The sequence below is a fragment of the Onychostoma macrolepis genome, chromosome 10, assembly GCF_012432095.1.
Source record: "Onychostoma macrolepis isolate SWU-2019 chromosome 10, ASM1243209v1, whole genome shotgun sequence".
NCBI lineage: Eukaryota > Metazoa > Chordata > Actinopteri > Cypriniformes > Cyprinidae > Onychostoma > Onychostoma macrolepis.
The window spans coordinates 20,811,988-20,831,015 of record NC_081164.1 but is presented as its reverse complement, the minus strand read 5'-3'; the positions used below and the strand labels follow the sequence as shown (position 1 = coordinate 20,831,015).

Sequence of the window (19,028 nt, the reverse complement as noted above, 5' to 3'; positions counted from 1 at the left end):
CGGACTCCACAAGATTTGAAAGCTGTCGCTATCTATTATGCTGTTTGTATTTTCTTGTGATTTAACACTTGGCCTATTTTAATAGCAGTCATGTCAGGGAATGTCGTATGATGCTGGAGGAGTAGCATATGCTAGCTCATGATTAATGCTAAAACTATAATTTTGGCTTTCTTTGAAGAGTGCATTAGTAATAAACTATTTTGCTTTGAAATTTCAAGGATGTAAACATTATTATGCATGAGCATGACACAAATGAATTCAAGACAACCTGGAAAAAGTCAAGGAAGTTTCTCACGGAAACACAGTTGCGGATATCAGTGTTTTTTTTTCTCATACATTTTCAGATGAGGAAAGATCCAAATGGCTGCAGTGTTGAGAATGGAATGACAGCATACTGCTTTCTGCATACTGAGCAGTTAGCATGTACACTATATACTGCTGTATGAGAAACAGTTCTCATTGTATAATTTTCTATTTTGTATTTATTCTAATTCATTTTATTTGATCTTTTAGATTGTTTTTTTTTTTTTTTTTTGCATTTTAATCATAATTTCTGTAAAGCAATAAGTTAAGGAAAATCACTTAATCAAACCAATCAAATAATGAGTTAAGCAAAAGATATTGAAAGTCATAGATGATTTTACTTACAGTACATCACACATGAAATGGAAAGTCACAGCAAGCACATTGTATTGTGTATTTTTGCACAGTACTTTGCATTCAAAAAATGAGCACATATCACATTTTTTATGTTTTTGAAAAGCCTATTATGCTCACCAAAGCTGCATACACTGTAAAAAAATTTTTTTTAAAAGGCAACCAGCTTCAGCAGATTTGAGTTTTCTCAACTTATTTTTGAATTGTCTCAACTTTTTGTTGTATAAACTTAAAACAACATGTTGAGAAAACAAAAAAATCTGCTGAAGCTGGTTGCCTTAAAATTTTAAGTTGGCTCAACTTTTAAAAAAACTTTTTTTTTTTTTTTTTTTTATAGTTTACTATTTTATAGTAAAAATAGTAATATTATAAAAAAGTATAAAATAGTAATATTGTAGTAATAATAATGTATCTTGATATGATCAGGGCTGAAAACAGTTAATATATGTGACCCTGGACCACAAAACCAGTCTTAAGAGTCAGTTTTTCGAAATTGACATTCATACATCATCTGAAAGCTGAATAAATAAGCTTGATGCATGGTTTGTTAGGATCGGACAATATTTGGCCGAGATACAACTATTTGAAAATCTGGAATCTGAGGGTGCAAAAAAATCTAAATATTGAGAAAATCACCTTTAAAGTTGTCCAAATGAAGTTCTTAGCAATGCATATTACTAATCAAAAATTAAGTTTTGATATTTACGGTAAGAAATTTACAAAATATCTTCATGGAGCATGATCTTTACTTAATATCCTAATGATTTTTGGCATAAAATAAAAATGGATAATTTTGACCCATACAATGTATTTTTGGCTATTGCTACAAATATACCCCAGCGACTTAAGACTGGTTTTGTGGTCCAGGGTCACATATTTGTAGAAACCATGATGCGTTTTTTTCAGGAATCCTTAATGAATAAAGTTCAAAAGAACAGCATTTATTTGAAATAGAAATCTTTTGTAACATTATACATGCATTGTAACATTTCATAAATGTATGAAATTATAAATAGTATGAGTAAAATGATAGTACGCCATTTCAGACTTAACAAATATCAAATCCTGTGTTCCTTCAGCTGGTGCTTTGTTCATAGTAAACAACAGTAGCATAATAGCCTAGTTTGCATGAACCTTACCTTACCTGCAGAAGCTAAAAATTAATTTGCAGGAAAAAGTATTAAATTTTTTATATCAGGTCCTCATATTGATTGACAGTATAAGAATCAAGTTTGCAATTGCCTCCAAATTGGCAGGTTTTTGCATCTCATTTTGAAGTAAAACCTCGGGATACTCATCTCAGACTGATGTGCCAGAACAACAGTCTTTGAAAGACTGACGCAGCAGTTTCACACAATGTTCTGACCTTTTGTGAATGTGCAGTTAATTACAATGTGTCTACTATTTGAATTGTCGTGAAGTCGAGCTTCATCAAAATAATGCATTTGATGTTTTCCACAGGACATGACGACGACAAGCAGAGAGAACAGACCAATTAAAATGACTCAGTTCCCCTGTGAAGGCATTGATTTGAATTCATAAAGTATGAAGATACATGAAAAAGGCACTGCTTTGAACATGTAGTACCTGAATGTTTTGTAAATATATTATGAAGTGCATGCATTTATTCATTCTGTTTCAATTTTCTGGACAAGGTTTTTTTCACTAGGATAAAAGTTTTCTGTCAGGATCAAAGAAGCGAGTAAAGGCAACTCGCAGTGCTCTGATCAGAAGATGAATGTGAGCTTGTCCTCACCGCCAAGCGCACTGATGCCACGATGCATTAACATTTTAGCAAAACACCAATATCCCAAACCAAACACTCAGACGTGCAACCGTTCAATGTCAAGATTTGTTTGGCAAGAGTTGAATATTTATAAGCCATAAGCTTTGGCTCTGTGTTAGTCTTGGCTGTATGCTTGATGTTGAAGTGTTGAAATCTAACAGATGCTCAGATGTGTGATACAAGCCAGTGAAATATCAAGCAGACCCACTCCAGAGTTGTGTAGCATCTAAAATTAATGCTTCGCCACACCTACTGATGGCAGGTGAATTGAGAAAAAAGTAGCATAATTATTTCCTTCCAGTCATGAAACTGCAATTTGGATTTTATTTTTGGATGGGGGACTTATGGAATTATATGTCTGTTTTTGGGCAGTCATTCTGGTGGTTTATTACAAGTTTGGAGGGGTTTACTTTAGTAGACCGTTTGAATTGAGTTTTTTTTTTTTTTTTTTTTAATGGAAGCTTGTTTCCTCTACGGGATAAGATAGATAATTGTGACTCTTTAATCTCACAATTTTGACACTTTTTTTTTTTTTTTTTTTTTTTCTTGCAATTCTGATATTAAATTTCATAATTCAGATGTGTTTTTTTCTCAGAATTGTGAGAGATAAACTAGAAATTCTGAGAAGAAAAATTGTAAGATGTAAAACTCGCAATTGTAAAAAAAAGTTGATTAACTTTTTTATTTGTTTATTCTGTGGCGAAAAAACAATTGTGAGATGTAAACTCAGAATTGTGAGATAAACGCAAACTCTAAGAAGATGGAATTGTAAGATGCTAACTCGCAATTACAAAAAAATGTCATAACTGTAAGATATGTCACAATTGTGAGATGTGAACTTACAATTGAGAGATATAAACTCAAAATTCTGAGAAGAAAAGTCAGAATTACTTTTTTTAATTCCATGGCAGAAACAAAAAAAGGTCAGAATTGTGAAATGTAAAATCAGGAAAAAAATAAATAAAAATCTGAATTCTTAGTTTATATCTCGCAATTCCAAATTTATATTTTGCAGAATTGTGAGAGAAAACAAAAATCACAATAACCTTTTTATTTATTTATTTTTATTTTTTTATCTCATGCCGGAAACAAGATTCTGTACTTTTTGGAGCTCTTTGCAATGATGAAGAAAATATCTGATCTAACTATATGACTCAAGGGCAGCACTACAAACACCACAGTTGTACTATTCCATAATTATGTTTCCGGCCAATGTGCAGGTGACTCTCTCATTTATTTAATCAACAAAGGAAATTTTTACTCACATTTTGGACATTAATCATATGCATTATGCATTCCAATTAATCTGGATTGAACTGGAAAAAGAAAAAAAAAATCCACACAACAGATTTGTTTTTTGATGGTTTGACAGTTTACGACAACTTCCAATTTCATTTTGTTTATAGTTCAAAAAGCTGTCACTGCGTAATCATTTTTATGTCACGGTTTGTTCTCGATATCATTTTTCCCAAGGATCTGGCTGTGCACATGGTTTAAATGAAATGCAGTCAAGGTCCAGTTGAAAAGCATGACGTTCGAGTACAGTTAATTCTCTTGAAAAGCATAGGATCTGTTTCCATCTTCAGTGGCCCTGTGGGAGGAAAATAACGAAATCATTAGACATTTGAACTGCAAAAGAACAGAAAGCTAGTGCTTGTGTTTTTGTGTGCTCTGGTACATGTATTAGTGTGTTGTTTATGCACAATATGTATTTTTCTGTCATCGCACATCTTGAGTGACATCAGGGGGATTATGCTGAAATGTTTCTCAGATGTGTTTGCGTCTGCAGTGTCTCAAAGTGTTCCTTTCAATCACCGTAAGTACATGAGATTCACGTACACTAGAGTGTTTAATCCCCTGTGGCATAAGATGTATGTTCTTGATTAAAACAACCACAAACTGAACCATAATTCTGATCCAGACCAGAACTATTATGCCAGAATCAGCTCTGTGTGTACTGTACTGCTCACTTTTAATTGGTAGTGCTTGCTAAAGCCATTCCCAGGGTTAGGGGTTTAAAGAGACATGAATGATATCTAAAATCATGCAGCATGTTGGAGGTGTGATATTTCTTTTCTATGTGATTGGACTTTATGCTTGGTGGATGAAAAAATATTTTCTATATTTATTAGTGCTGTCAAAAGATTAATCGCATACAAAATTATTATTTTACGTGTGTGTACTGTGTATATTTATGTATATATAAATACACACACATGCATGCATATCATTAAGAAAAATATGTAATGTTTATATATTATATGAATATAAATATATACATGTAAATATTTTCAAAATATACGCTGTATGTATTTTTTTTAGAGATATGTATATATGTGTATATGTATGTGTGTATATAAATACATATATTATGTAAACAAAAACTTTTATTTTGGATGCGATTAATCGTTTCACAGCAATAATAAACACAAAATCACCAATACTGCATTTAATTGTGCAAAAATACAGTAAAACTGTAGTATTTTAAATGAATTATTACAATTTAAAATAACTGTTTTCTATTTAAATATAGACATTAAAGTGTAATTTATTCCTGTGATGCAAAGCTGAATTTTCAGCATCTGTTATTCAGTGTCACATGATCCTTCGGTAATCATTCTTAAATGCTGATTTGCTGCTTAAGAAACATTTCTTATTATTAGTGTTGAAAACAGTTGTGTGGCTTAATATTTTTGTGGAATATATTATTGAAATAATACAATAATATAAAAATATTATTGACTTAATTTTTTTTCAAGATTCCTTCGGATTCAGATTTGCATGGTTTATAGTTGATTCAGGATTCCATTCGATTTGGCAACTCGTTAACTGTCCGGTCATCTCTGTACGGTCAACTAGGATCACGATGCTTTTGTAAAAAGCAGCCCTGAATGATTCACAAATAGCTGACGAGGCTGTTCAGTGAATCTTCACCGACTAATTAAAAGAAGCAGTTCATAGGAGTCATTTGTTTGCGGATCGGGCCTCAGTTTGCACTCTGTTGTGTGTAGAAAACATGCGTGCAACAAGTATGTGAGGAAACGCATGCTTTTCCTGCCTAGATTTTAAATTATTGTTGAACATTTTTATTGTTGGATACACATTTATTGTTGGAGTCACAGTAATCACTACTTCTTTTTCCCTTTTTTTTTTTTTTTTTTTTTTTAAGTAACCAAACACAGATGAACACAAGATGAAAAAATTGTACACTGTAATCGAATACAACACGTATCCTGTGTGAGCTCATCACCATAAGCATAAACTCAAGGCCTCTCTAAAAATCATATAACACTGTCATAGTGCACCTTTCACTCTAATCTCCTATTATTATCTCCACACTAATGATAATGAACTAAGACCCCTGGGCTTCCCACCCTTCAGTATTCATACACGCACTCTATACTCATGCTCACAGAACACACTTCAGAACATCTCTGACGACTCATTTTAGCCACTTGAGAAACATGTTGAATTGATTGGTTGTGCGATACTAATCAATTTTGAGGGTCTGATATCACCCTAGATTATTTTAAAAGGATGAGGTAAAGGATGAGGTAAAGGATAAGAGGTTATATCTCGCTCAGTAGCACTCGCTCAGTGGGGCACATCTTGACAAAATGAAGGTGTTATTCAGTAATGCATGTGGTTAAGTGGCAAGGCTTTTTCTCTGGTTCTCTGTTGAAAAGGAAGAGGTATGTCCTACTTGTGTAATCATCATCTCCTGTACTCCAGATCCAGGATAATAGTACTTGGAAACAACGTGGAAAATATATATTTTTTCAAATCTATTTGTCTTTTTATTTATCATCCTTCTTTCAGACAAATACAATCAGAGTTATATTAAAAAATGTCCTGGCCCTTCCAAGCTTTATAATGGAAGTGCATGGCTGTTGAGATTTTGAAGTCCAATAAATTGCATCCATCCATCATAAAAAAGTACTCCACACGGCTCCAGGGGGTTAATAAAGGCCTTCTGAAGCGAATCGCTGCATTTGTGTAAGAAAAATATCCATATTTAAAACTTTATAAAGAGAGAGTGGCGTTCCAGCCGATTATGTAGGTGTAGGCTAGTCTCGCAAGAATCAAGATTTGTTTACAGCAGAGGAAAACCAGTCTCCTCTTGGCTTATATGAAAATTCTCTGACATTTTCCTTAACAAATCCTCGTTTTGTACTTCTAATTTGTGACCAGTGTTTTGTTTTGCTTTCTCCACTGCGCTTCCGCATTCGACACCGTGTTCGCCTACGTCATCCGCAGGAATGGCACTTTCTCGTGAATGCACGTATGACAGTTAGCGGAACGTTTATAAAGTTTTAAATATGGATATTTTTCTTACACAAGCCCATCGATTTGCTTCAGGAGGCCTTTATTAACACCTGGAGCCGTGTGGAGTACTTTTTATGATGGATGGATGCACTTTATTGGACTTCAAAATCCTGAGCCCCATTCACTGCCATTATAAAGCTAGGAAGAGCCAGGACATTTTTAAATATTACTCCGATTGTATTCGTCTGAAAGAAGAAAGTCATATACACATGCTTGAGGGTGAGTAAATAATGGGGTAATTTTCATTTTTCAGCGAATTATTATTATTATTATATTTTGCTCATTTCTAATTTGACTGAGTGCAACCAGATAATATTAATTTTAAAAATGCAGATTTTTTTTTTTTATTATTGATTAAAATGTACATTTTTATTTACATTTTAATTTGAATTACACCAATCTTATTTGTTTGAGTCAGAGGTATTAGTTCCTGTGTTGGGTCAATGCCATTCATCAAACAGGAAGTTCAGTGTGAGACTGAAATGCTTCAGTCTGAAGTACATGAGTGTGATTAAACTGACTAACCGCATTCACCACCCACATGGAAATGGTAGGTGTGGGAGTTTCTCATATGTGTCTGTCTCAAAGATCCTGATTGTTATAGTTTTTTAGTACTTTTAAAAATGAAAGATCATTGATCTAGGTGATCTAAAGGAAATGCAAGCACTTAACCACAACCACTATAAAAGCACTTAATATAATAAGTCCTCTCTAGTAGACCGTGTCTCTCTTTTTTTTTCCTCTTTTTTCATTTTTGCTCTAGCTTGAAACATGGTATTTTGTACTAGAGGTCGACCGATTCATCGGTTTTGCCGATTAATCAGCACCAATAGTTGATTGCCGCAACTATCGGTTATCTGCAAAAATCCATGCTGATAGTTTTCCGGTTTGCAACCTTTGCTGGAGTGGCTGAGAAGGGTCCGCCGGCATTATACAGTACAAGAGCGGCCTCTAGAGGCGGAAATCACTGACAGCACGTGTATGAAGGTAAAATGACGTCAAAAAGATTTGCATGCGCAGGGTAAGATTTGTGAAAGTATACATAAGATAGCAAGCTTAAATTAATTTTCAATGCGCAAGAAAAGATTTGTTAAAGTGTAAATTGCGTTTCAAGCGTAAGAAAAAAAAGATTTGCAGCATTTTATTGTTTTTTGTAAGTGTAATTCATGTATTATGAAACTGCAACTTCATGCTAAGGCAAAATAAATATGATTTGTATTCTTCTGACTTCCATTTTTCCGCGCTTACACTTTTGGCACTGTTGTTTCGCCCAAATACAGCCAAAAGTATTGCAAGCATGTGCACAGCGTTTTGCAAGCGAAAACAACCGTATCAAGAACTGCAAAACGGATTGACTGCGTAAAACTAATATGTGTGTGTGTGTAGAAAAAAATAAATCGTTGCAACTGTCTAAAATGACTTCTTGTGTGCATAGAGCAAAATGTTCCCCAAATAACCCGCTATGTACGTCTGCGTCTTTGTGCTTGTAGTTTTGGCACGATTCTCTCACTGATTACAGATTTGCAAGTGCGGTGGAAGGTGGGACCTTCTTCTTTCAGCCAATCAAATGAGGCTCTTGCTGACTCTCGATTTACTCTCATCTGATTGGTTCAATAAACACTCCAGATGTGAGAACACATCTTTATCTTAATTTTACTCTGCGTCATTCTTATTGTGGGGTATGGTATCTTTAATGCATGGATAAAAAAAAAAAAAATCAATTAATAATACAATAAAATAAAATAATAAAACAAAAAAGCATTTTATAATCTGTGTAGGCTACCATTAGGCTGACTACCATGTTCATTCTGAATTTCGAGCTAATATTAAGAAATGACATTTCTGTGTATTCACTCTATTTATCCTAATCATCCTCCTCCTCTTCAGCAGACCATATGATATTAGTTTGTAATCTTGATGCTACTGAAAGTATCTGCACTACTATGCATAATTTCACGTCTCCTGATCAGGGTTAATGCCAGATTTTTTTTTTTTCCTTTAACATGTAATTTCCTTTAAAAGGAGATTTTACTGTACTAAATATTTACCCCTAAATTATGCCTTTACCATCTGTAATGCCATGTGAAACCACTAGATGGATGTTTAATATAAAAATATCAACATTACTGTGCATTTCATGGTTTCTGGGAATATTTGATTCAGACATGGTTACTTGGCATTTGTTTTTTTTCCATTTAGATGCATATATTTAGACATTATTAAAGACTATATTTTGTCAAAGTAGTTGTAGTTTTTTAAATGTTGATTTGGTTTGAAGTGTCAGTGTTTGCATTACAGTCAAATCTGGAGACAAATCGCTATTAAACATTTTGATTGTAAAGTTTAACATCATTTCAGTGGTGTACTGTAACGGTGGTGGCCCCAAGTAAATGGGTGCAGAGACAAAAAAAATGTAAGTGTCTCTAAAAGTTCGGGCGCCAGACAGGAATAAGCCTGTCAAAAAGGAATTTAACCCAGATAGCCTTGAAAAAGCCACCGGTTACATACAATAGATACAACAGCAAGAAATAATGCAGATGCACTAGCAATAAATGCACAAGGGGAAACGATTTTCAGTTCAGTGTCACTTGTATTTTTCACAAGAGAAGGGGAAAAAAAACACTAATAAAAAAACAAACGATTTGTCACATGAATGTGTTTACACATTGCACATCCAAAAAAAAAAACTATAAATAATTGCTTGTACTGCAGCGACCGAGAGCCTCCAGTCTAAGTCCGTATTCGCAGCAGCAGTTGCGATAGTCCAGTTCTCAATTTACAATTCCAAACCGATAAGGAAAAGAAAAAAAAAAAATACAAACAAGATTAATTTTAGTCACTCACTTCATTATACCACTTCATAAAAGACGACAAAAAAAAAAATACTCACATTAAGGGGAGTTGCACATTACAGTATGCTTGAGCGAATGTGGTGTGAGTGAACTTTGGGTGTGTGTGTGTGCGGTACGCAAGCCTTGAGCCATATGACCGGCCGCTCGTTTTCGTGGGGAAACAGTTTTACAAACAGTGAAAGAAGGTGGATTTTCTCCAAGAGAAAAAACGGTATCCAGGCAGGAACACTTCCCTTCGCTCCTGAACCACACACGCCTCTGCGCTGGTCCCGCAGCTCGGACAACGATTTCCTTGAAACCCTCCGGCCAAACTCCAGCATACACAGTGCGTGTGAGTGCGCTCAGCCGAAACCAGTGCGACTTCCACCCTAATTCCTCGCAACTTCTTTGTTCAGAAAACCACCCCCATCTTTGATTCTGTTCCACTATATATAGATACCTCACTTCCTTCCCAAATTAGACTCTCGTTCCTATTCGCTGGTGGTCACGACAATTGTTTTGGTTTCACTTTCCCAGTTCCGCCTTTTACGTGCCGCCACAGTACACTGTTAGACATTTCTGTAATTTCCACAGTTATTTACTGTATATCACCCAGTGTAATACTGCAAATTCCTTTTACAGTAAATAACTGTAATACCCTTTGCATCATGGGAATTTTCTGTGACGTCAGATCCCACATACAGAGACTTACTGTATTTTTTTTAAATTTCTGTATACTACTGTAACGGTCTCTTTGGCGCCATTATACTGAGGTCGTTTTATTTTCCTCATTTCTTACATTTGGATTGACACAATTTGCCCTACACCGTGTCTACAACGCCGCAACAGCTTGGGACTGACTACACTGGACGTGTTACATCGCTTCTAATGATTGGAAAATCTGTTTGTACTTCGTGTCAGAAACAGCACGAGCACTTGGAGTACATCTGTACATCAGAAATATACCAGGCATCACATTGCTGTCCGCATCGACTGTAGATATAATGGGTTCTGGTTCTATATTGTTTTTTTTATCGAGTCGTGCCTCGCCACGCCACTCACGTCCGAGGAAGACACGGAAGCAGCGGGGCAGCGCGGTGGGTTTTCCCCGGGGATGAACCCGCGAGAGTGGAAGAGCTCCGGAGAACATCTACGCTGTGTGTCTATGCTCCTTACGAGAGAATAAGACCAGCAAGCAAGGTAAAAATATGTGCGTTTGTCTGTGTGTTTGTCAGATTTTTGCACACCAGTTTACCTAACATTAGTAACATTTACTCGTCAACATGGCGGTTACAGAACTTTACCATGGTAAACTGCGTTTAGTTTGTTATAGTTTTTAATGGAATTTAAGATTTACTGCATTTTTTTGTATTTGTGTTTTAAAGGCAACTGCAATGAAGCATCAAGCAAGACATGAGCAGGCCAGCCACCCTGAGACTGATAATTCATGGTAAGAGAACAACTATGGTTTTGAGAGATTTGTGTATTCTATATGAGGTTTGCCTTTTAAAAGTGTTTTATTTCTTCTACTTGTTTTTCAGAGGAGACATTTCTGTCAAAGTGGAGGGTGAGCAAAGATGGTGGCCACGTTTTGGAGCAGCACCTGGGTTTTGCAGACGGCTATGTATTCTTTGGCTGCTTGTCTTTTTTTCCCTATTATGTTTCTGTTGCCTAAAGATTCTTTGTGAGGATGAATCCAGAGGACACAACATAATGCACTGCAAAACATCCTAAGACAGGAGAAATGGTGAAGATGCACTGTTCCAGCATTGGAAGTCTGTATTTTTAAGTGTTATACATGCAATATTTTAAATAAATTTGATATTTTGTAATTATTGTGTGTTTTAATTGAATGCCAGTAGTACCTATGTAGAGTAAAAATAAGATGAATTCTATATAAAAATTATAAAATCTAATGAAATCTATATTAAAATGAATGAATTACAGTAGTATACTGATAAATCAAATACAGTTTGCTACTGTAAATCTTAATTACAGTAACTTAGTTACTGTAAAAACCCTTGAAATATCTAACAGTGTAGGCAGATTATCTAAAATCTTAAATTTCAATGCAATGTCGAATCAATCCAATAATGATCACTTTTGCTTGAAAATCAGTATATGAGCACATGGTAGTCAGCCTAATGGTACACAGCTTCTAATGATCATGCTTTTTGTTTTATTTTATTTTATTGTATTTATATATATATATATATATATATATATTAAAAATACCATCCCCACAATAAGAATGACGCTGAGTCAAATTAAGATAAAGATGTGTTCTCACGTCTGGAGTGTTTATTGAACCAATCAGATAAGAGTAAATGGAAAGTCAGCTAAAGCCTCATTTGATTGGCTGCAAGAAGAAGGTCCCGCCTTCCACTGCACTTGCAAATCTGTAATCAGTGAGAGAATCTTGACAAAACTACAAGCGCAAAGACGCAGATGTACATAGCGGGTTATTTGGGGAACATTTTGCTCTATGCACACAAGAAGTCATTTAGACAGTGGCAACGATTTTTTCTACACACATATTAGTTTTACGCAGTCAATCCGTTTTGCAGTTCTTGATAAGGTTGTTTTCGCTTGCAAAACGCTGTGCACATGCTTGCAATACTTTTGGCTGTATTTGGGCGAAACAACAGTGCCAAAAGTGTAAGCGCGGAAAAATGGAAGTCAGAAGAATACAGATCATATTTATTTTGCCTTAGCATGAAGTTGCAGTTTCACAATAAATGAATTACACTTACAAAAAACAACAAAATGCTGCAAATCTTTTTTTTCTTACGCTTGAAACGCAATTTACACTTTAACAAATCTTTTCTTGCGCATGCAAAATTAATTTACGCTTGCTATCTTATGTATACTTTCACAAATCTTACCCTGCGCATGCAAATCTTTTTGACGTCATTTTACCTTCATACACGTTTTGTTTATTTTGACACGTGACACTGAGCGCTGCACAGAGCGGGAAACTCCAGACTCGCATTTAAATACAGCCGACAGAAAAGCCTGCCGCGGAACAGAGCGCGCCATTCACTTAGTTTTCTATTAAATTACATTATATTTGTCCCAAATCATTGTGAATGTACATAATGACTTCACCCTAGGCTATAAATTATGTATTGTGCATTTTTCAGCAAAACGTTTGTCTTTCTGTGGCTCTAATAAAGTCTGTATGCTTCATATAGAGAGCTGTAATACAGATCGCGCGTTCTCTTTCCGCTTGCTCTGTTTTTTTAAACACCGAACTTCAAACTCATTTATGCCACATTGTTCATTCTTGAAGCAAATTTATGTCCGTTTGGGGATTAAATAAATTGTTTTAGACCGCCACTTGATTTGAACGCAAAGCGTCTGGTGTATGTGTGTGTGATACCTCTGAGTTTTCCTAGACGCAGCGCTGCGCTTTTGCCCGGTGTGTGACTAACTTTTTTTTTTTTTTTGATTAGATAATTATCAAGTGTTAAAAAACAGAAGCAAATAAAGTGTGTGAGTACACATACAATATCCATATGTATGTAATTTTAATGCTATGGCCTTGTGTAAATATTTAAAAATGACCATCTTTAAGCATGACTGTTGAAATTAAATGGTAACACTTAACAATACGAGTCCATTCGTAGCATTAATGAAAACTGTAGAAGTATTGTTCCTTGTTAGAGTGTGTTCATTTCAACATTCAGTATTAGCAATTAATAGGCAACATCTTTTAAATTTTAAAGTTTCTTCTTTTAACATTAGCAAACTATTAAATAATTTTAATGATCAATATAGTAAATAATATTAATATTTTTATTCATTTACAATGTATGGTTCAGTACTGTTACTGCTTTTTTCAGTATCCATTTTGAAAACTATCGGTTGATTAATCGGTATCGGCCAGTGTGGTCCAACCTAGCTATCGGTAAAATCCACTATCGGTCGACCTCTATTTTGTACTGCATATTGTTGGCTCTTATGATAAATTGCTTTCAATGTTCCTTGCTTTGGATAAAAGCAGCTTTACAGGGATAAAGAGGAAAATAATGATTCAAAGATCAATTCTGCTGTGAAGCATCTCTAAAAAAACCAGTAGTGTCAAAAAATTATCTGGAAAAATTGAATCACATTTTCAAACTGTGGTCTGTGGACTTCCTCACCAATGATTAGTGTGGAAATTATTGCACATTTTTCATAATACTTTCCAGATAATTTTATAGCTTTAGTACAGTGAAAACGTAAATGCCAACTTTATTTGTCAGTTTTATTGACGTTTCGATATCCTGCTGTTTCCTCTGACAGTAGAGGAGTCTTAAAATATATAGCTGCTTTTTATATTGTAAGAAATGGGGGAAATTGCTAAATGTGAAGGATTTTCTGAAGAAAATCTGAGTGCTGCCTCACAACTCAATGTCATTATGTTAGGTTTTGTGAATGGTTGCCAAAGCATGTGGCTTCTAAGGTGTTCTGAGTAGTTTTTAGCATGCTGCTATGCAGTTGCCCATTTCATTTCACAATAGTGACCGTAAAAAAAGGTTTTCATTTATTAATCTCTAAAAACCTTACTGACTGATGTTTTGGTGCACTTACTGCAAATATGGAAAAGATAAGGGTCTCAATTAAATATGTGCAATTTCACATGATTAGTGCAAATTGTCACATGACCAGAGCAGTTTATTTCCTGTTTGCACCTTGAGAAGATGATGGCTGCATCAAAGCTCCAAAACGAAAGGCTAGTAAAGTATGCTAATATAAAGATATGACAAAGATTTTTGGTACACATTATCTTTAAGGTGCCTAGTATTAATGTATGAATTCACATATATTCGGTTTTGTTGAGTGTGGTCATGGAATGAGTAAACAAGTTGATGGTCACAATAGTGACTGGTGGGATAACAGTGAACTTAGGTATGCAGTATAAATCCAATTGCAGTTGTTAGTGAAAATTCTACTAAAATGTTGCAATGACAAAATATTACACTACATTAAAAGTTCAAATGTTACAAAAAAATTACAATATTGATGTAATATTGGTAGCACTAATATAAAAATGTGATGTTATATTTGACCAAAAAGTAACAATTTTGAAACACGTTGATGGTTGTATTTTTTATTTTTTTTTGAACAAAGAGTTTAAAATAGCTGGGCTAAGCTATAAAAATTTTTATGACTGCAGAAATGTGTTAATTCAGTACACACATTGCCAGTCACAATTGTGACCGACCATAAAACACAATTTTTCACACACTTTTCCCAAAAAAATAATTATTGATTAATTCTAAGGGTTACTAATGACACATCATTTGGATATTTTCATGTCTGGGAAAAATTTGGGATTAAACGGGTTAAGGTCAAAATCCAATCATTTAGACTAACTTGATTTGAGGGATCACTCAAATTAAAGACGCACTTACCTTTAACATCTCTGCCACATTGATCCGTGCCACATTCGAGTCATTGTGAGGCTGAGTTTCCATCTCTTGTTCTTTGAAAACTGTACACGTGTCAGAGCAAACGTTCCCACCCTTTGCAGATGGATCTTCATGACCTAAGCGATCCATTTTTACAGAACTGTTGCTTTGGATACATGAGCTGAGGGTCCGTAGATGTTTGTGCACTGTGTTGCGATTTAACCCCTTGAGCTGTTTTAACCCTAGAAGATTGAGGAAGGCGTTACGGTACTCGGGACTGTGGCAGTAGATGATTGGGTTCAGGCCCGAGTTGGTGTAGCCGAGCCAGTTCAACAGGAGGAACACATCCCGTGATGGCACTAGAGGATCAAAAACCTTGATGATATTGAAGAAAAAGAAGGGCAGCCAACAGAGAATGAAGATGCCCATAATAATCCCCAGCGTCTTGAGCGCCTTGTGTTCTTTCACGACATGCCTCGTTGATCTCCGGCTCAAGTTACGTACCGTTTCACTTGGATTTTCACAAGAGTCTTCTGTGCTTGTGCTCAGAAAGCGGAGTCTATCCTTATCGATGAGTTTCAGCTGCCTGGTCGCGATGACGAACACCTTCCCGTAAACAAACACCATAATAACTAGGGGCACGTAGAAGGACACCACCGAGGAGAAGATGGTGTAGGTCTTGTTCGTATGGAAATCACAGCATTCTGATTTATTGTAACATTCATTTGCGGCCTCATAATCTGCACGAGAATAATGGTTCATGATTGGCACGAAGGAAACTAGGGCCGCCACCATCCACACTGTGCAGACGATGTAGCCAGCTCTGCGCTTCCCAAGGAGGACCTTATGCTCAAAAGGTCTTGTGACCGCAACATAGCGCTCAATGGCGATGACGCATAACGTCTCTATGCTGGCCGTGACGCAAAGCACATCCATGGACGTCCAAAAGTCGCAAAACTTGTCACCTAAATGCCATTTCCCGCTGACCACCATGCTGGCGCCCAAAGGCTGGACCACACAACCCATGATGAGATCCGCGAAGGCCAGGGAGATGATGAAGACGTTGGTGGTGGAGTGGAGCAGAGGGGTGCGAACGATAGCCAGGATGACCAGCAGGTTTCCAATCACCGTGAGGAAGATGACCAGTGCCAGAGGAAGAATGAGCAGGGGCTGTGCATCGTCAACCAGGCTGGAGCTGTTGGCACTCATCCTGAGAGGAATCTTTCAGGGAAAAAGAGAAATGGACACAGGATTGGTCAGTCCCAAAGTGCTGGGTTAACGTCCTCCAAGAAACAGGTTCCAGGTGACTTCATGTTGAAGAACAATGATGGAACTTTTCCACCAGTGAGAAGGAGATATCAGCGGCTCACTCATTTCGAAAGTTCATAGACTTTACAGACACGAGATATAATTGCATGCAAACTTGCAGACTGTACAGTAAGTTAACTAGCAGGGCAAGACTTTATTTGTTTTCGTGCACTAGGAGGAGGAGCATGCGGTGGGTAGGAGATCTGTGTTTTCACATATAGCTATGAGAGACTTTACATAACTTCACATAACTTCTCCTAAGATCACATAGCTCCTTCTGACCCATAACACTTTATTTGTGGCATGATTTTATTGTACTATTTTCTTGATATTTCGAGCTGTTTGCTTTATTGCTGATGTTGCTTATTGTTAATGCACTAATCTGCATATATAACTTCACAAAAACAAAGCAGTTGCTGGGTACTTGTTTCAAAATATGTATTTACGTGCCGAAATGAAACAGACCGATGCGGAAAATTTCATGCCTTTGTGAAGTAATAAAGCAATTTCAGCCAGTTCACAGTCATTTGAGATGATCAAATACCTTCTCCTGGCCCATAATGCATTATTTGTGCTATATTTTAACCATTTTTATTACATTATTTTCTTGATTTCAGCTTTTTCCATTATTGCGGATATCATTGAATTGTTCATCACTAATATGCATTAACGTCAGTATAACGTCACAAAAACAAAGCTGCTGCTGATAAATTAAAATACATATTTACGTTCTGAAATGAAACAGACTGAAATTGAAAATGTATGCTTTATGAAGTAATAAAGCAATTTCAGCCGGCCTACCCAGACTTCTTATCATATCAGATGATCCTCCTGACCTATAATGCATTATTTTGTGCCATATGTTTATCTTTTAATGATTTTATTGTAGTATTTGATTGATATTTACAGCTGTTTTCATTATTGCTGTTGTCATTTTATTGTTTATACACCAATCTGGTGTTTATGCAATATAACTTCACAAAAACAAAACTGTGGCTGCTACGAACGTATTTCAAAGTACATATTTGCATACTGAAATGAAATAGACATGGAAAGTTTGATTCCTTTTTGAAGTAACAAAGCAATATCAGCCCGCTTACCCTGAATTCTTGTTATTTGAGATGATCACATGCCACCCTCTGACCCAGAATGCATTTTCTGCGCCATATTTTAATGGTTTTATTATATTATTTGTTATTTACAGCTATTTTATGTAATACAGCTGCACAGAAACAAAGCTGCTGCTTACTTATTTCAAAATACGTATTTACAAGCTAAAATTAATTTGATCGACGTGGAAATATTTAACACCTTTATTAAGCAATAAATCTATTTCACCCAGACTTCTTGTCATTTGAGATGATCTCATACCTCCTCCTGACCCATAATGCATTGGTTTTTTTTGCTAGTGTCATTTAATTGTTAACTGCACAAAACAAAGCTGCAGCTGCATACTTATTCCAAATGACATACTTCCGTGTTGAAATGAAACAGACCGTAATGGAAAATTTGATGCCTTTATGAAGTAATAAAACAATTTCAGACAGCTTACCTAGAAAGGAACTTTCTCTCTCAAATCATCTTCAAAAATGTATGCTTATCAACAAGTTAACCCTTCTTCAAAACTCTTATCTTTCATTATCGTGCACTTGTTCTCCGTGCACCTTCCCACGCCTCTAAATATCAATGTGAACAAATTGTTCTGAAGGATGCAGGACGTGTGGTTTGCGGTGGGCACAGTATTGTCAGCTTCCTGTGGTAGAACTTATGGCCTTTACAGAAGAACTGCTGCAGAATGAGCACATTGCTATCAAAAATGTACAATTAACATACTAATGTATTGAACAATTGTTCACTAAATAATTAGGTTAGTCATTATGAAGAAAATGATGTCCCTTGTGGAAGTTGTTTTGTTCTGATATGTTTCACTGCTCTTGGATCAGCCAACGCATTGCCCTGACCCTATTTACACTTAATTCCAGAATATTGCTTGTTTCCTGTTGCGTCTTAGTTTTGGTTCTGTTTACGCTGAATTCACAGCGTATAGACGGTCATGCTACATTGCAGTTCTGTTTGTCAGACAGATTAGCCATCATTCATTTGCTTCCCTCTGGCAGTTCAAGCAAAGCTTGACAAAGTTTCACGTTCGGTTTACTGCTGAAAATGACAGACTGTTTAATAGGAAAAATATTAGAGTGACAGATTGTTTGTCAGGATGTCCATGTTAAGGCTACTGAAATTGTCTTAATTGCTCAAGGCGAGTAAATAGTACAGAAAACTGACTAGGGAACGTGTTGAAGTTTTCTGGAAGCATCATTTGCTATGTATTCTTTGATTTTTTTTTTTTGGTGTGTGTTTTTAATTCATACGATGGCTGTACAGCACACTAGCTTGACAGTGATGGACTGTAGCCTCAGGAGAAGTTCATCACTCGCAATTTTACACACATACACAGAGAGCATGTTTGTTTTGCTGGCTCACTTCGGTTCTCAGATAACTATAAAAAAGCAGCAACTGTTTAAAAAATCCGAAACTTTCTGGCAAATTGACACACATGAGGGCAAAACTACAAATTCTTGGGCTAAAACTGCATTGCCTTAAGTGGTAGAGATTTATTTATGCTGTGGGCTACCGTTAGCTCGGGAAAGAGAAAGCACTTTCTGTCATAGTTGCTGTGTGAGACTCGTTCCTGTGATCCCAGAGTGCTCTGGGCCGCTTGCTGAA

The 19,028-nt window shown here is 35.9% G+C and overlaps 1 protein-coding gene across 1 annotated transcript; it reads right to left on the bottom strand.

Moving 5' to 3' along the window:
• Positions 1-979: 979 nt before the first annotated feature.
• On the bottom strand, positions 980-17,985 carry adrb3b (adrenoceptor beta 3b). The gene is made up of 3 exons (XM_058788961.1): positions 17,857-17,985; positions 15,000-16,217; positions 980-4,034 (listed from the first exon to the last, which is right to left on the bottom strand). Exons 2-3 carry the CDS (start codon positions 16,203-16,205, stop codon positions 4,026-4,028), a joined length of 1,215 nt encoding a protein of 404 aa, XP_058644944.1. The 5' UTR covers positions 16,206-16,217; positions 17,857-17,985; the 3' UTR covers positions 980-4,025.
• Between the last annotated feature and the right edge of the window lie 1,043 nt (positions 17,986-19,028).

Bases quoted from the DNA above. Each gene is read 5' to 3' on its own strand.
- adrb3b (XM_058788961.1), bottom strand. From the start codon at position 16,205: ATGAGTGCCAACAGCTCCAGCCTGGTTGACGATGCACAGCCCCTGCTC.